We start from the raw sequence: 12518 nt of genomic DNA, 5'->3' as shown, positions 1-12518 counted from the left end.
GGGGCCCCCCCCCCCACAAACCGGCGCAAGAAGGTGTCACCTACGCTTGGGAGAAGCACAACACACTCTTCCAGCCTACTCCGGCCTTTTTTACCTTCCCTGGGCCTGCTGAGAAGTCTCAAAGCCAACCATTCCCAACCACCTATTTCTAGTTATGAATCTGAAAATACAGAGTGAGAATGTAAATATTTACGGTACCCTTCACTGCCCCGCAATTTAAAAAAGAAAACGCCTTGGGTTCTCAGGACGGAGGGCAAGCTGTCTGTGTCAAGGGCAAAACAGGACTTCACAGTCTAAACTAATTCAACTGTGCAGGATTGTCTGGGCCTGAATGATGCGAACTGAAAGCTATTATTAGCTCCAACGGTAATGTAATCAGCCACCATTTTAGTTAATGCATACATGTTCGGTAACATATATATTTTGTGTGATACACTGTAACATTTATATTTTGACATACTAAAAACATTTTCGGCTACAGCAAACTTTTACACAGATAAACATTTTAAAACTCTGGCATGCCAGGCCGCACGTGCAGATAGCAAGTTAATGCTCACTTACAAATATAGTAGCCCTGTTTAATGAGAAATCTGGCGAAGTTTGGTAAGAAGCATGAAATAAGTGGGATCACTTTAATAAAGGCCAGTTACTAAAGCAGAATAGGACTGCACGTTTTTTTTTTTGTTTTTTTTTTTTTTTTGATAACGCCACTTATATAACATGGCCCCGATCCCCTGAAGTAACTTAGAAATAACATCTCATGCTACCTTTCTGGAGCTTTTAAATGAGCAAAGACTGGATATTGATGAGTCCCTGTGCTCAAAGCCTAGAAAATTTCCACTTTGAGGTAAGAAAAACGATGAAGCTGGCATCTCAAGTTTTATCCCAAGATCAACAACATCCTCCTCAAAACAACATCAATTCAATGCCAAGAGAATCTCCTTTAAAGAATAAAGGAATCCTATCTTCACAACAGAAGCCATCTCGGTTCCATCGGGGCCACATTCTCTTCGACAACCCAGTTTCGACCCAGAAGGTCCGCAAGGACCTTGTGCAGCTCATGACCTTTCTGGGACCAAGTCTTTACTGGGCCACAAAGAAAAATCTCTCAGTCATTTCAAATTTAATGCGAATTCCGTGGGGCTACGCTTAGCTTCTTTCTGCAACATTAGTAGCCAGCTAAGAACAAATAAGATAAGAGAAATAACTGAGCTATTTTAAGAAAATAAATGGCTTAAGGGATTGACTGGAATCTGCTGTATCCTAATATGCAAATGCAGTTATTAAGTCACAAAAGTAGCCCTCACTGTCTGCTAGGTTAGGTGATCATCACATAAACTCAAGAGTAGTAAAGCTGGATTTTACTAATTAGGTTTTTCACCAGTAAAGAATGCCTCCCACCTCCCCCAACTCCTCTTTGGTCAGTTTTTACTGTATATTCCCCTTTTACTGACCTATATTGACCGCAGGGTACTGAAAGTGTTTGGGGTCTACAGGCAACACAACTCAAGTTACACATAGCAAAGCATCCCATGGACCATTCCAAGTGTCCCAATTACTCTACAGCCCCCAAAGGTCACGTGCTATTTAAAGAGAACCCTCAGGTGGTGGTTCTTGGGTGGCATCTGCACACCTCAAAGACAACCTTAACAGAACTGCTGAGCCGACCTTCAGGATAGGCAGGTTCTCCTGGTTAGCCTGAAACACGGCCCTGTTACAAAGCCCTGCAATTCTGGACAGAGCGAGCCAGGTGGCCGAGGTCTTGTCGAATGAGACACCTGGTGGAAGCAAAAAGAGAGGAAAATAATGCACTAGCTTTGTACTAAGGGCCCACAGAAATGTGAGGTGACACGTCTCACTTCCCAATGAACGAAACTAGTCAGGTTTTAGGCATCTTCCAACCATGTTTGTACTGACATGCAAACAAAACCCCCAAAGACAAAAAAAACCTAAACCATCTAAACCCCTGACTCTTTACCAAATGATAAAAAGCAAGCAAGCAGGTGAGGCTCAGGTGTGGGCCGGGCCCTGGTCTTACCACTCTGATTCTCCGTCGTGTCGGCCTCGTGGATCTGATTGTCGAACCACATGTGGGCCACCGTCATCCGGTTCTGGGTCAGAGTTCCGGTTTTGTCTGAGCAGATGGTGGACGTGGACCCCAAGGTCTCCACAGCCTCCAGGTTCTTCACTAAGCAGTTCTTCCTGGCCATGCGCTTGGCGGTCAGGGTCAGGCACACCTAAAGCGTTGGAGCCAGATTACTTCTAACTCGACCAGGCGGCCATTCCATACTAACCCTAACATGGGAGAAATTTGCCTAAAACTAAATCTCTCCAAGCTTCCTCCGAAGTTGGAGGAAATAATAATGGTAACATGTATATGGGGCTTCCCCCCCCCCCCCCCCCTCCAAAAAGCAGACTATTAAGAAAAGTGAAAATAGCCAGGATGTACCATAGTCTGTTTTCCCTACTTACCCCCAAGTTCTTCTCCTTTCTGTGCTACACTGTTCTGGATCATGTGATAAAATTCAAGGGAAAAAAAAGTATGCTTCTGGGTTACTATCTTCCGTATAAAAACATGCTGAGGTCTTCTCACTGTCTAACCCTACCAGGTGGCTCTGAAGAAAACCCACATACAAACACATGCAAAAAAAAACCTAAGTCGGCAGCCCCCGCAGTCCCTGAGGAAAGGGTAGCGGATGACTCTCACACTCAGGCAGGCCGTCAGAGTGAGCGAGCATCGCCTTCCCCAAGCCTCTTACCGTGACGGTGGCCAGCAAACCTTCTGGCACGTTGGCTACAATGATGCCGATGAGGAAGATGACAGCCTCAAGCCAGGTGTACTCAAGGATCAGAGAAAGGACGAAGAACGACACGCCCAGGAACACGGCCACACCCGTGATGATGTGGATAAAATGTTCAATTTCCGCAGCGATGGGAGTCTGGCCCCCTTCCAGCCCAGAAGCGAGCGTGGCGATTCTGCCCATCACGGTGCGATCCCCCGTGTACACGACAATGCCACGTGCAGTACCTTAAAAGGAGGAGGAGGGGGAATTGTACTAAATTTTACCAATGAAGCCGCAGAATCTGCACAATTACCTGGCAGGGTTTAAAAAAAAGAGACAGAAACACACATGTTTTTAAGGGCCAGCTCCTTGGTGGTACACGCCGTCTGTTTTAAACTATAGGGACTCTGGCAAAGGGATTTCTCTCCATTAGCAGGACAGCGGCTCCAAACCCCACGCTAGCTTAGCACTGCCAACAGAAGAGGCACGCAGAGGTGGAGGGAAGAGGGAAACAACAGCCCCGAGGCCTCCTGGGTCTTCCTGCCAGCAAGTCAATTGCTTCTGCTCTGTGCCTAACTGAAGTGGTCAGAAATGGGGCCAATAGGACGAAAAGAGAAATTGTGGCCGTGGGTTTTTTTTTGGTGGTGGTGATGAATGCCCAAAATAAATGCCACGCCGTGCTGAAGAGTGCTTGAAAACGGTCTACCTTCAACGCAGTTGGTTGAAAAAAAGGCAATGTTCCGTGTCTCCAGGGGGTTTTCATTGGTGAAATCCGGAGACCTGGTCTGCGGTTCTGATTCTCCAGTGAGTGAGGAGTTATCCACCTGCCCGTGAGAAAAGTAAGACGCGTCATGTGAGCAACACGAGCCTCATCCTGGGCTACTGGCCCACTCAACTCACTCTGTCCGGAATTTTGGAAGACTCTGTTTAAACCTACCTTGCAGCCGTTCGCAGAGATGATTCTGAGATCAGCAGGGATTCGATCCCCTCCCTTCACTTCCACCAGATCCCCAACGACCACTTCTTCTGCATTTATGCTCATTTTTTCACCATTTCGAATCACGAGGGCTTGCTTTTGGAAGGAGAATACAGTTTACACCATTCCATCAGATGAAAACGAATACCAGCAAGAAGGTAGTGTCAGAATTACAAAGTGATCTGTAATCCTAATTATCTGAATGTAGAGCAAAGATATCCATCTGTTTACTTATACAAGTTACAGAAGCTTGCTCAAGTTATCTATGAGGCAGTCTGCATGTTGCCATCGTGCTGTGTACATTCAGAGGGAAGACACTCACTTTTTGGGGTATAAGAAAAACAGATCTGGTTTTGGGTGTGGGGAGAAGGCATCCCCCTCTCTCTGATGGGGCCACTGAATATTTGGAAAACCTTAACTTCACACCAGCTCACATTCTTGGGGCTGTCAAGTCACCTGATGGGGAAGGACAAAGTGGCAGGTACCTGAGGAACCATGTTTTTGAAGGACTCCATGATCTTTGAGCTTTTAGCTTCTTGATAGTAGGAGAAACACCCAGTTATGATGACGACGGCGGACAGCACCACACCAAGATACAGCTGGGACAGAACAAACAAGTTAGGATGCATGGCTCTTAGTAAAGAATTGGGAACATTCAGTTAATTTTCGACTGAATAAAAACCAGACTTTTAACAGAGATCAAGGCTTCAGAAATGTTTATCTTCCGCGAGACGGTGGACAGGAGTGTCAGAAACGGAGTCACACTGACGCTTGGTCACTAGCTCGACAGACCTTGGGAAATATTCTACATGAATCAGTTTCTCCTGCTTTATTAAAGAAAGATATTTTCAAAACAACTTGTGACTTCTGAAGAATGGCTACCAAACATTTCTGGACGTGTGTAATGTTCCAATATTAAAAGCTGTGCTCTGCCACTCAGTAGCAGCCAAGACCTGAGCCAGGGCCTGAGCAGAGCTGCTTGTTCACAGAAACAACATGCAGGGCAGATGCCCAGCTTGGAAGAACATCTACACACAGGGCAGGAGATGGGAGAGAGAACTTGAAACGAAGAAGGAAGAACGGATGGGCCTTGAAGGCAATCGTTGCTGATGCTACTTTTCCCCAGTGTTTAAAACCATCAAGTAACCAGTGGTAACTGAAAATAAGTAGGTGGCAAAGACAGAGGATACTTTATGCACACCTAATAATCCAAATTAGAAACTACGGCACTCACATTATCATTTTGAGGTTCCTCTTCTGTAGCAGCTTGGATGCCATAGGCCAAGAAACAAAGAATTGCTCCAATCCACAGTAACATTGAGAACCCCCCGAACAGCTGCCGACAGAACTTGACCCATTCGGGGGTTGTGGGAGGGGGAGTGAGGGCGTTGGGACCATCTCGGGCCAGGATCTCAGCAGCTCGGGCAGTTGTTAAGCCCTGAGAAATAGAGGAACATAAATAAGACAAATTGCTTCAGGACTTACAAGCTAATACAGCCACCTGACAGCTGGGAAGCTGCAATAAAAGAGTTGAGGAGAAAACTAAATGTCCCAGGGCAATGTAGAAGCTGGAAAATTCTGATGATTCCCCGCCTAACCCCCGCCCACGTCCGCAATGGTTCAGGCAAACAACAGCCCAAGTTTCCTGAGGAACCTACAATACCCAAACTAAAATTCTTTTAAAATTGATCCACGGACAGACTGGAATCTGGTCCGGTCTCTTCCGAGTTTTAGATAAGGGATTCATGCCAAACTGCATTTTTACCAAAAAGGTATCAATCTTAACTAATCGATTCAGTTTTGCAAATTAAGAGCTTAAGAGTTTCCTATGTGTTGAATCTGTCAGGGAAGCGTGGAAAAAAAATCACTCCATTAATATCAAAGGAGGAAAAAAAAAATATCTGTCAGAATCCAACCTGTTATTGGGTTAACTTGCCAAGCTTCAGTATAAAACTTTATTCTTTGGACGGCAATTAAAATACTTGTCTGGGGCTTCCCCGGTGGCGCAGTGGTTGAGAGTCCACCTGCCGATGCAGGGGTCGCGGGTTTGTGCCCCGGTCCGGGAAGATCCCACATGCCGTGCAGCGGCTGGGCCCGTGAGCCATGGCCGCTGAGCCTGCACGTCCGGAGCCTGTGCTCCGCAACGGGAGAGGCCACAACAGTGAGAGGCCCGCGTAACGGGAAAAAAAAAAAAAAAAAAAACTTGTCTGGCAGGGAAGGGTTCACACATGTGCGTATCTGAGCTAACCCCCCCGGACACCTGTCAGTTGAAAAGTATTCACTGGAAGAAGCATCCACTGTACTGAGGCCCTGCTGTTTTCTAATGGGCCTTAAAACCAAGATGCAACGACAACAGACAAGAGACATGAGGCTCCCGGCCATGAGGGGAAAATGTGATTACTTTCATCATAGAATACCAACTCATAAAAAAGGCATAAAACACATTTTTGCCTGAAGTGTGTATATATATTTTGTTTTCATATTATTATTTTTTTTTTCTTTTTTTTTGCGGTACGCGGGCCTCTCACTGTCGTGGCCTCTCCCGTTGCGGAGCACAGGCTCCGGACGCGCAGGCTCAGCGGCCGTGGCTCACGGGCCCAGCCGCTCCGCGGCATGTGGGATCCTCCCGGACCGGAGCACGAACCCGTGTCCCCTGCATTGGCAGGCGGACTCTCAACCACTGCACCACCAGGGAAGCCCTCATATTATTTTTAATATTGGAGTTAACTAGGGAGTATAGGGAAAGGGATAAAGGACATCAAATGGTTCAAGGAAAACAAGGACTTATTTAGGACCCTCCCCTGCCTCAAGTTCGTGATGTGATCCCTGGACAGAATAACCACCACCACCACCAGCCATCTGAGCTGTCTCTACTTGTTGAGCACTGAGTCAATCCAGTGCTTCCAATTAATTGTTTAATTCTCACCACAACCCATTTTACAAGTAAGAAAACAGACCCACAGCATTTGAATAAGTAACTTAGGGTCCCAAAGAACATATTTTATAGGAATCTAATGAAAACTTCAGTGAGATAACCCATGTGATGTGCTCAGAGAGGAACTGCCTGCTGGGTCTTAGAGTCAGGCCTCCTCTCAGAGCTTAAGGCCCCCAGACTTCTCAGAACTTCTTGATAACTTATTGAAACAATAGCTACATATTAGCTGGCACTCTAGTCATTCCTCAGACTTTCTAGTGATTGTCTAGAAAATAAGAAACTCCACCCCTGCGCCTGACTGTTTACTTTTATATTGTTTGTGGCAAAGTTAATATCAAAATCCCCTCGATAACAAGGATACACAATACATACTTTATTTAAAGGTTTCTTTGAGCTGTTCAAAAAACAAGTTTCAAGTAAATGATAGAATAAACCAAAGGCTCTGACAAACAGCAATGAGCTAGCTGATAAAAGTGCAAAAATCTGAATCGTTCAAGATTCAACTAGTTGAAATAACTCAATTTAACAAAAGTAGAAGAGTAAAGAGAAGATCTGTAATCACAAGGTCAGGGGATGAGCATGGCTTTGCAGCTTTTCAGTTTCAAATCCTGGGACTCCCACCTATTGGCTGTCACCTGCTATAAGATGGGGAAAATAACATGCACTTCCAAAGTTTCAGGGGAAACAAAACAGTAAACAGCATATAAGAGCCCAGGCCCTGGGACTTCCCTGGTGGTGCAGTGGTTAAGACTTGGCCTTCCAATGCAGGGGGTATGGGTTTGAGCTCTGGTCAGAGAGCTAAGATCCTACATGCCTTGCAGCCAAAAAACCAAAACATAAAACAGAAGCAATGTTGTAACAAAAAAAACAAGGGCCCAAGCTTTGTGCACATCATGTAGCAGACACTCGCATAGATGGTGGCTGTCGTTGTTCTCCTTGAGTCCCTAAGGTTAGTTAGGCCTGTGATACGGGGGAAAACGGGATAGGGAAAATCAGGATTCTATACAACAAATTAGAACATACTCGGCTCAAGTCCGTTCCATATTTGCGATGAAGCTCATCAAGGCTAAGTTTATGGTCATCCTAAGGGAAAACAGAAGGAAAAGAATTAAACACTGTACCATTAAAAAAAGAAAAAAAGATTTAAAAAAGCATCAATATCATCACTCCTCACTATCATTAGGCTCAGAAGACAAGTTTTTCTTCAGTGCACAAGTTAGTATACTTTCACCATTGTTGCCCGATGGCTTGGCAACCATACGGCTACCTACTGAATAGTCTTCACTGGAGAATGGCCCAAGCTCTGTGATGGGAGCCCGACTGTCTGCCACCTATCGTCAGAGAAACCCAACAGTCTTAGAGACCTACGAGACCTCATCTACCTTCTCTGATGACCAGGCAGATTACAGACAGGTTGCATCTGTGGACGCCTCCGCAGCCTACAGAGGTTGGAAGTTCTCCGTGTTCAGTATGATGCAGAAACACAAAAGCAAAGGCCCACGATAATATCATCCACAGTCCCTCTGCGGACCTTTGGTTATGCCGGAGTGTTGAGTAACTTGTCCAACACTCTAACGGCTTTTATAATGAAAATTTTCCATAGCAACCTCTACAATTCAGTAAAATCTGTACAACTGCTGTAATCTCTTTACTTTGAAAACTAAGCAAGTCTCTGACTGAAGGATGACTGGGGGGAGGGGTACCGTAACACTCAAAGGAGGTTAAGATACAATTAATTTTAAAGACAAACAAAGAGCCACCTTCCTCCTAGTACTTTACCATAGAAACTTCTTTCTTCAGCTCATCCATATCCCTCTCTTTCTTGGTCTTCTTTTTGTCACCATGCTCTGAAACAGCTGCAGGTTCATATTTATCACGTCCAACCTACAGAGGAATGTGGGAAACGTGTGGTTGTGAATTCAGAACAGCATTTCGAAACTCAAGATTGTGGAGAAAGGATTTTCAGCAGTTTTAGGAGAGCCATCATTTTGAAGAGTCACTGGGCTAATATCCATGGAAATACATGTTCTAAGGCTGCATACTCAACAGCAGTCTAGGATTAATACTGCCATCATTAGCTCAGGTCAGGCCATCTGCACCCTAGGGCATTAAGACCAATGGGAAAGTCCTGTCAGGCCTCAGAATGGCCCTGCCAGTTGCTTCCATTTGGGGTAAATGGGGGGAGAGGGTTGTGCTGTCAACATTTCCATGCCATGGCCCTCCATCTTCCCCACTGAAAGAATGAAACTATCTTCACATCACTAACTTAAGAGTACAGTATAGTACTTATGCACTTGGATTCTGAATCAGACAGGTTCATACCCTGGGCTCCACCACTTAATAGCTGTGTGTCCTTGGGCAAGTCACTAATTTTGAAATTCTTCTGTTCTCTTCCCTAGAACGGAGCTAATGGCGCCTACCTCCTTAGAGGTTTGAGAGGATTAAATGATATATACACCTAAATGCGAATGACTTTTATTATGATGTTTAAATTCTTATCTTTGCAAAGAAGTCATTTCGGATCAACTTTAAATATCTTTAGGGTTTGCCTTAAGAGCACTGACCTTTTCATCTTATTAAAAAAAGTCAGCCCAAGGATCCTTCAAATTCTTCAAGTGAAAGACAAAAAAAGGGAGTCCCCACCCCAATCTGCAGCCTGAGAATAAAGCCCCCAAATGAAAAGTCCCTGGAAATGTTTTGACATAAGCAGGATGTAGGAAAAGCATGTGCATTATCACACAATTCGCAGGATCCACCTACGCCTCTTGAAAACTGGAACAATTTTTAGAGAAAACGTTGATCCCACAGTTTAAATTTAGATTGTTCCACTCCCCTACCTCCTGTTGAAAATACCTGAGCTTAGCTACACAAAGCCTGAACTTGGTGCTCCCAAGGCTAGTATTCCCTGAAGAGAAGACACCCCTCACTCCAGAGGCCCCCAGCCCACACACTGCCACTATCACCTAAGAAGGGCAAAGAAAGGCAATTATATAAGCAATTTTCTTACAGTGGATGCTATGCGGTGCTATTTCTATTCATTTGTGGCTCTCCCTTAATCATTTCTGATTTTCAAGAGTACCTCACCAGCTACTAAAGCAACAAGTAGAAACACTGTCTAGATTAAAATTGTACTGTGCTGATTATAAAATAAATTTAAAAAATCAAAGCATATAGGTGTCTTTCAGTCATAGCTGATATGGTTGCAAATAAAGACAATATTCACTTGAATTTGAAAATACCTTCTTAAGACTCTAAAGAGATCCTAGCCCCAGTTTAGTTAGTGTTGCCAAAACACAGAGACACGTACAGTATTCACATTGCTCAACTTGTGTGGTCACATTTACAGTGTTCCCTGCCCATTAACTTTTTCAGTGTTCTTTAGTTTCTGTATGTATCTTATCTGTTAAGAATGAAGCAAGTCTAAAGATAGTCAACATTCTCCACATTCTCTCCACTATGGAGCAACCACACATCATCTCTCTGGGACAGCCCTGGGGCCAGAGTTAAAATGGATCATCATCACACACACTGGAAGCAAACAGACAAACAAAACAAAGGACGAGGCTCCCACCAGAGAGGAACTAAAGTGGGACTTCCTTCATATATTTAATAAGGAAGCACAACACTGAAAAATCACGTTAAAGACATTGACTAGGGATCTCTAAAAGACTCACGTGGCCCGTTTGTATTGATTTCTTAAATCCAGTTCACAAATTCTCATTAAGCAAGCTGAGTATCATTAAAACATATCTAATTTCAATATATGAAAATCAAGTTAAAAGCCCTCTGCCTCACCATCTGTAGGCTTTGATTATTCTCCGACTTTCAATATTTTCCACTCCAAAAGAGGGGGAGAGAATTATTGGAGCAGCTAGACCTTGGACATGTTCCAGAGTTTTATCCCCATTTACAAAACAGATCTCCTGCCTGAAGCTTCTCAGTTATCAATGGTTAAGATAGCTGGAAATCAAGATTCCCTAATAACCCTCCCCATTCTTCATCCCTTCACGGCATATAAGGGGTGGTGGTTTAAAACAGGATATCTGTGAAAGAGACAGGGGAAGTGCTAACAAGTGATATTTCTTCTCCTTCAAGTTTTAATTGTTTCACTAGGCAACGTCCAGAAGACCAGGCAGCTTATGCAATTCAGTGCTTCCCTACAAGTAAAACAATAATACTAGCTTATCTTGATGGGAACCAAATATTACTCGAGTCCCTACCAATCTCAATTACTAGTTTCAAAGCAGAAAAAAAATCTGTGTGTGTGTTTGGGGTGGGTGCGGTGGTGCAGGGTAGGACAGGGAACAACCTAAAATTGGGTAGACAGCATTTTCTTTATTATTTCTTTTAAAAGCATTTGGGAAAAACAAAGGTCATGAAAAGGGGAATGATAATATGGTCTCCCGCATCTACTGCGATGACCTGCCCACTCCTCTGGGCACTGGGCACACAATTCCCACTGTTTCCATTAGGAAATGCAGGTCAGTTCTCCTTCCTCCACGGAAGACAGGCAGTGACGAGGCTCCCTGCGACAGCACCCTTGGGCACCGCTGTGCCGTCTCTGAGAAAGGGGAAGGGTACAATGGAGGCTCAAGGCCACTGTCATACCACCCCCACAACAGGGCCACTTGTGAACATTTGTTTTTCCTATTCTAATTTAGGAAGCGGGAGGTCACAACAAGGGCAGGGGCTTGCCCAGTGTGACACAGCCTAAAATAAAAAGTGTCATTACTTCGCCCTGTGCTTCCTGGGGATTTCATCCTCTCAACGGTAAGTTTTGCCACCAGTTGATCTGGGTAGAGGGAAAGGGTGCTCAGGAGATGGGGTGAGAAAATTCTTGACAGGAGGAGCCAAGGTTGAAACCTGGAGCAAGGTGCGCTTGTTTATTATTATTTTTTTTAGTTGTTTCAAACTAGTTTCTTTAGGGGTTCCATTCTCACTCCTCAATGGATTTTATGCATTTCTCATAGGCTTCTTCACTCATTAGTCCATCTAGTTCTGAAGGGTTACTGAGTGTCATCTTGATCAGCCAACCATCTTCATAACAAGATCTGTTGACAAGCCCTGGATTTTCTGCTAGAGCTTCATTAATTTCAGTTACTTCTCCTGATAGAGGAGGAGAGAGTTCACTAGCAGCTTTTTCACTTTCCAAAGCACCAAACTCCTCATTTGTTCAATTCTGTCCCAACTTAAGGGAGACTACAGTCAGTAAACATCTCCCAAAGCTTCCTGTGCAAAATTGCTGATTCCCACCATTCTCACACTATTTTCTGTCGTCATCCATTCACGTTTGTCTGTGACTTTACGCACAGAGTGGGGCTGGTGTGCAACGCTGGGAAGGTGCCCACCCTCAGCCCCCAGGGCTGAGGCCCCAACGTTCACTTTTTTAAAAACATAGACCAAATCCTTACGATGAGCAAGGCCTCTGCTAGGGATGGAGATGCTCCTTCCTCTTCTTCACTAATTAACAATTTAAAGGGGGTGGAGTGGGAAGCGGATATGACAGGTGCTGAGAAACATCCCAAAAATTTTTACAAAGGCACACAAAGAAGGTGCAATGAGTTTAGGAGACAAGCTTCCATCCTAGACGTGAGTGTGAGTCACTTGACGTCTGCGTAAGCTGAAGCTGCCCCGAGGCCTTCGGACCCATCTCAACTGGCCCCCATCAGGCCTTAGAGGCTTTCTCAACTGTGCAGTGTGATGTCTGGTTACAGCTCCCACCACATCAGCACAATGCCCTGTGGCCAGCCGGGAGGTCAGAGGTCTTCAGACTTCTGAAATTGCTGCTGATAAAGGCTGGAGGGTACTTGGAAGCAGAGATGTC

At 44.8% G+C, this 12518-nt stretch overlaps 1 protein-coding gene across 1 annotated transcript in view; it reads right to left on the bottom strand.

Moving 5' to 3' along the window:
• The window catches only part of ATP1A1 (ATPase Na+/K+ transporting subunit alpha 1), an 18064-nt gene extending 9492 nt beyond the window's left edge, over positions 1-8572 (bottom strand). Inside the window, exons 1-9 of the mRNA XM_007452636.1 lie at positions 8474-8572; positions 7718-7777; positions 4994-5197; positions 4245-4358; positions 3721-3855; positions 3490-3607; positions 2760-3028; positions 2039-2237; positions 1669-1778 (exon numbers count right to left, since the gene is read on the bottom strand). Coding sequence (XP_007452698.1) covers positions 1669-1778; positions 2039-2237; positions 2760-3028; positions 3490-3607; positions 3721-3855; positions 4245-4358; positions 4994-5197; positions 7718-7777; positions 8474-8503 — 1239 coding nt within the window. The 5' untranslated portion in view covers positions 8504-8572. The remainder of the gene's footprint in view (positions 1-1668; positions 1779-2038; positions 2238-2759; positions 3029-3489; positions 3608-3720; positions 3856-4244; positions 4359-4993; positions 5198-7717; positions 7778-8473) is intronic.
• Between the last annotated feature and the right edge of the window lie 3946 nt (positions 8573-12518).

This window comes from Lipotes vexillifer, unplaced genomic scaffold (genome assembly GCF_000442215.2).
Source record: "Lipotes vexillifer unplaced genomic scaffold, Lipotes_vexillifer_v1.1 scaffold1343, whole genome shotgun sequence".
Classification (NCBI taxonomy): Eukaryota; Metazoa; Chordata; class Mammalia; order Artiodactyla; family Lipotidae; genus Lipotes; species Lipotes vexillifer.
Note: the sequence above shows the minus strand (reverse complement) of the source record. Positions and strands in the feature narration are given on the sequence as shown.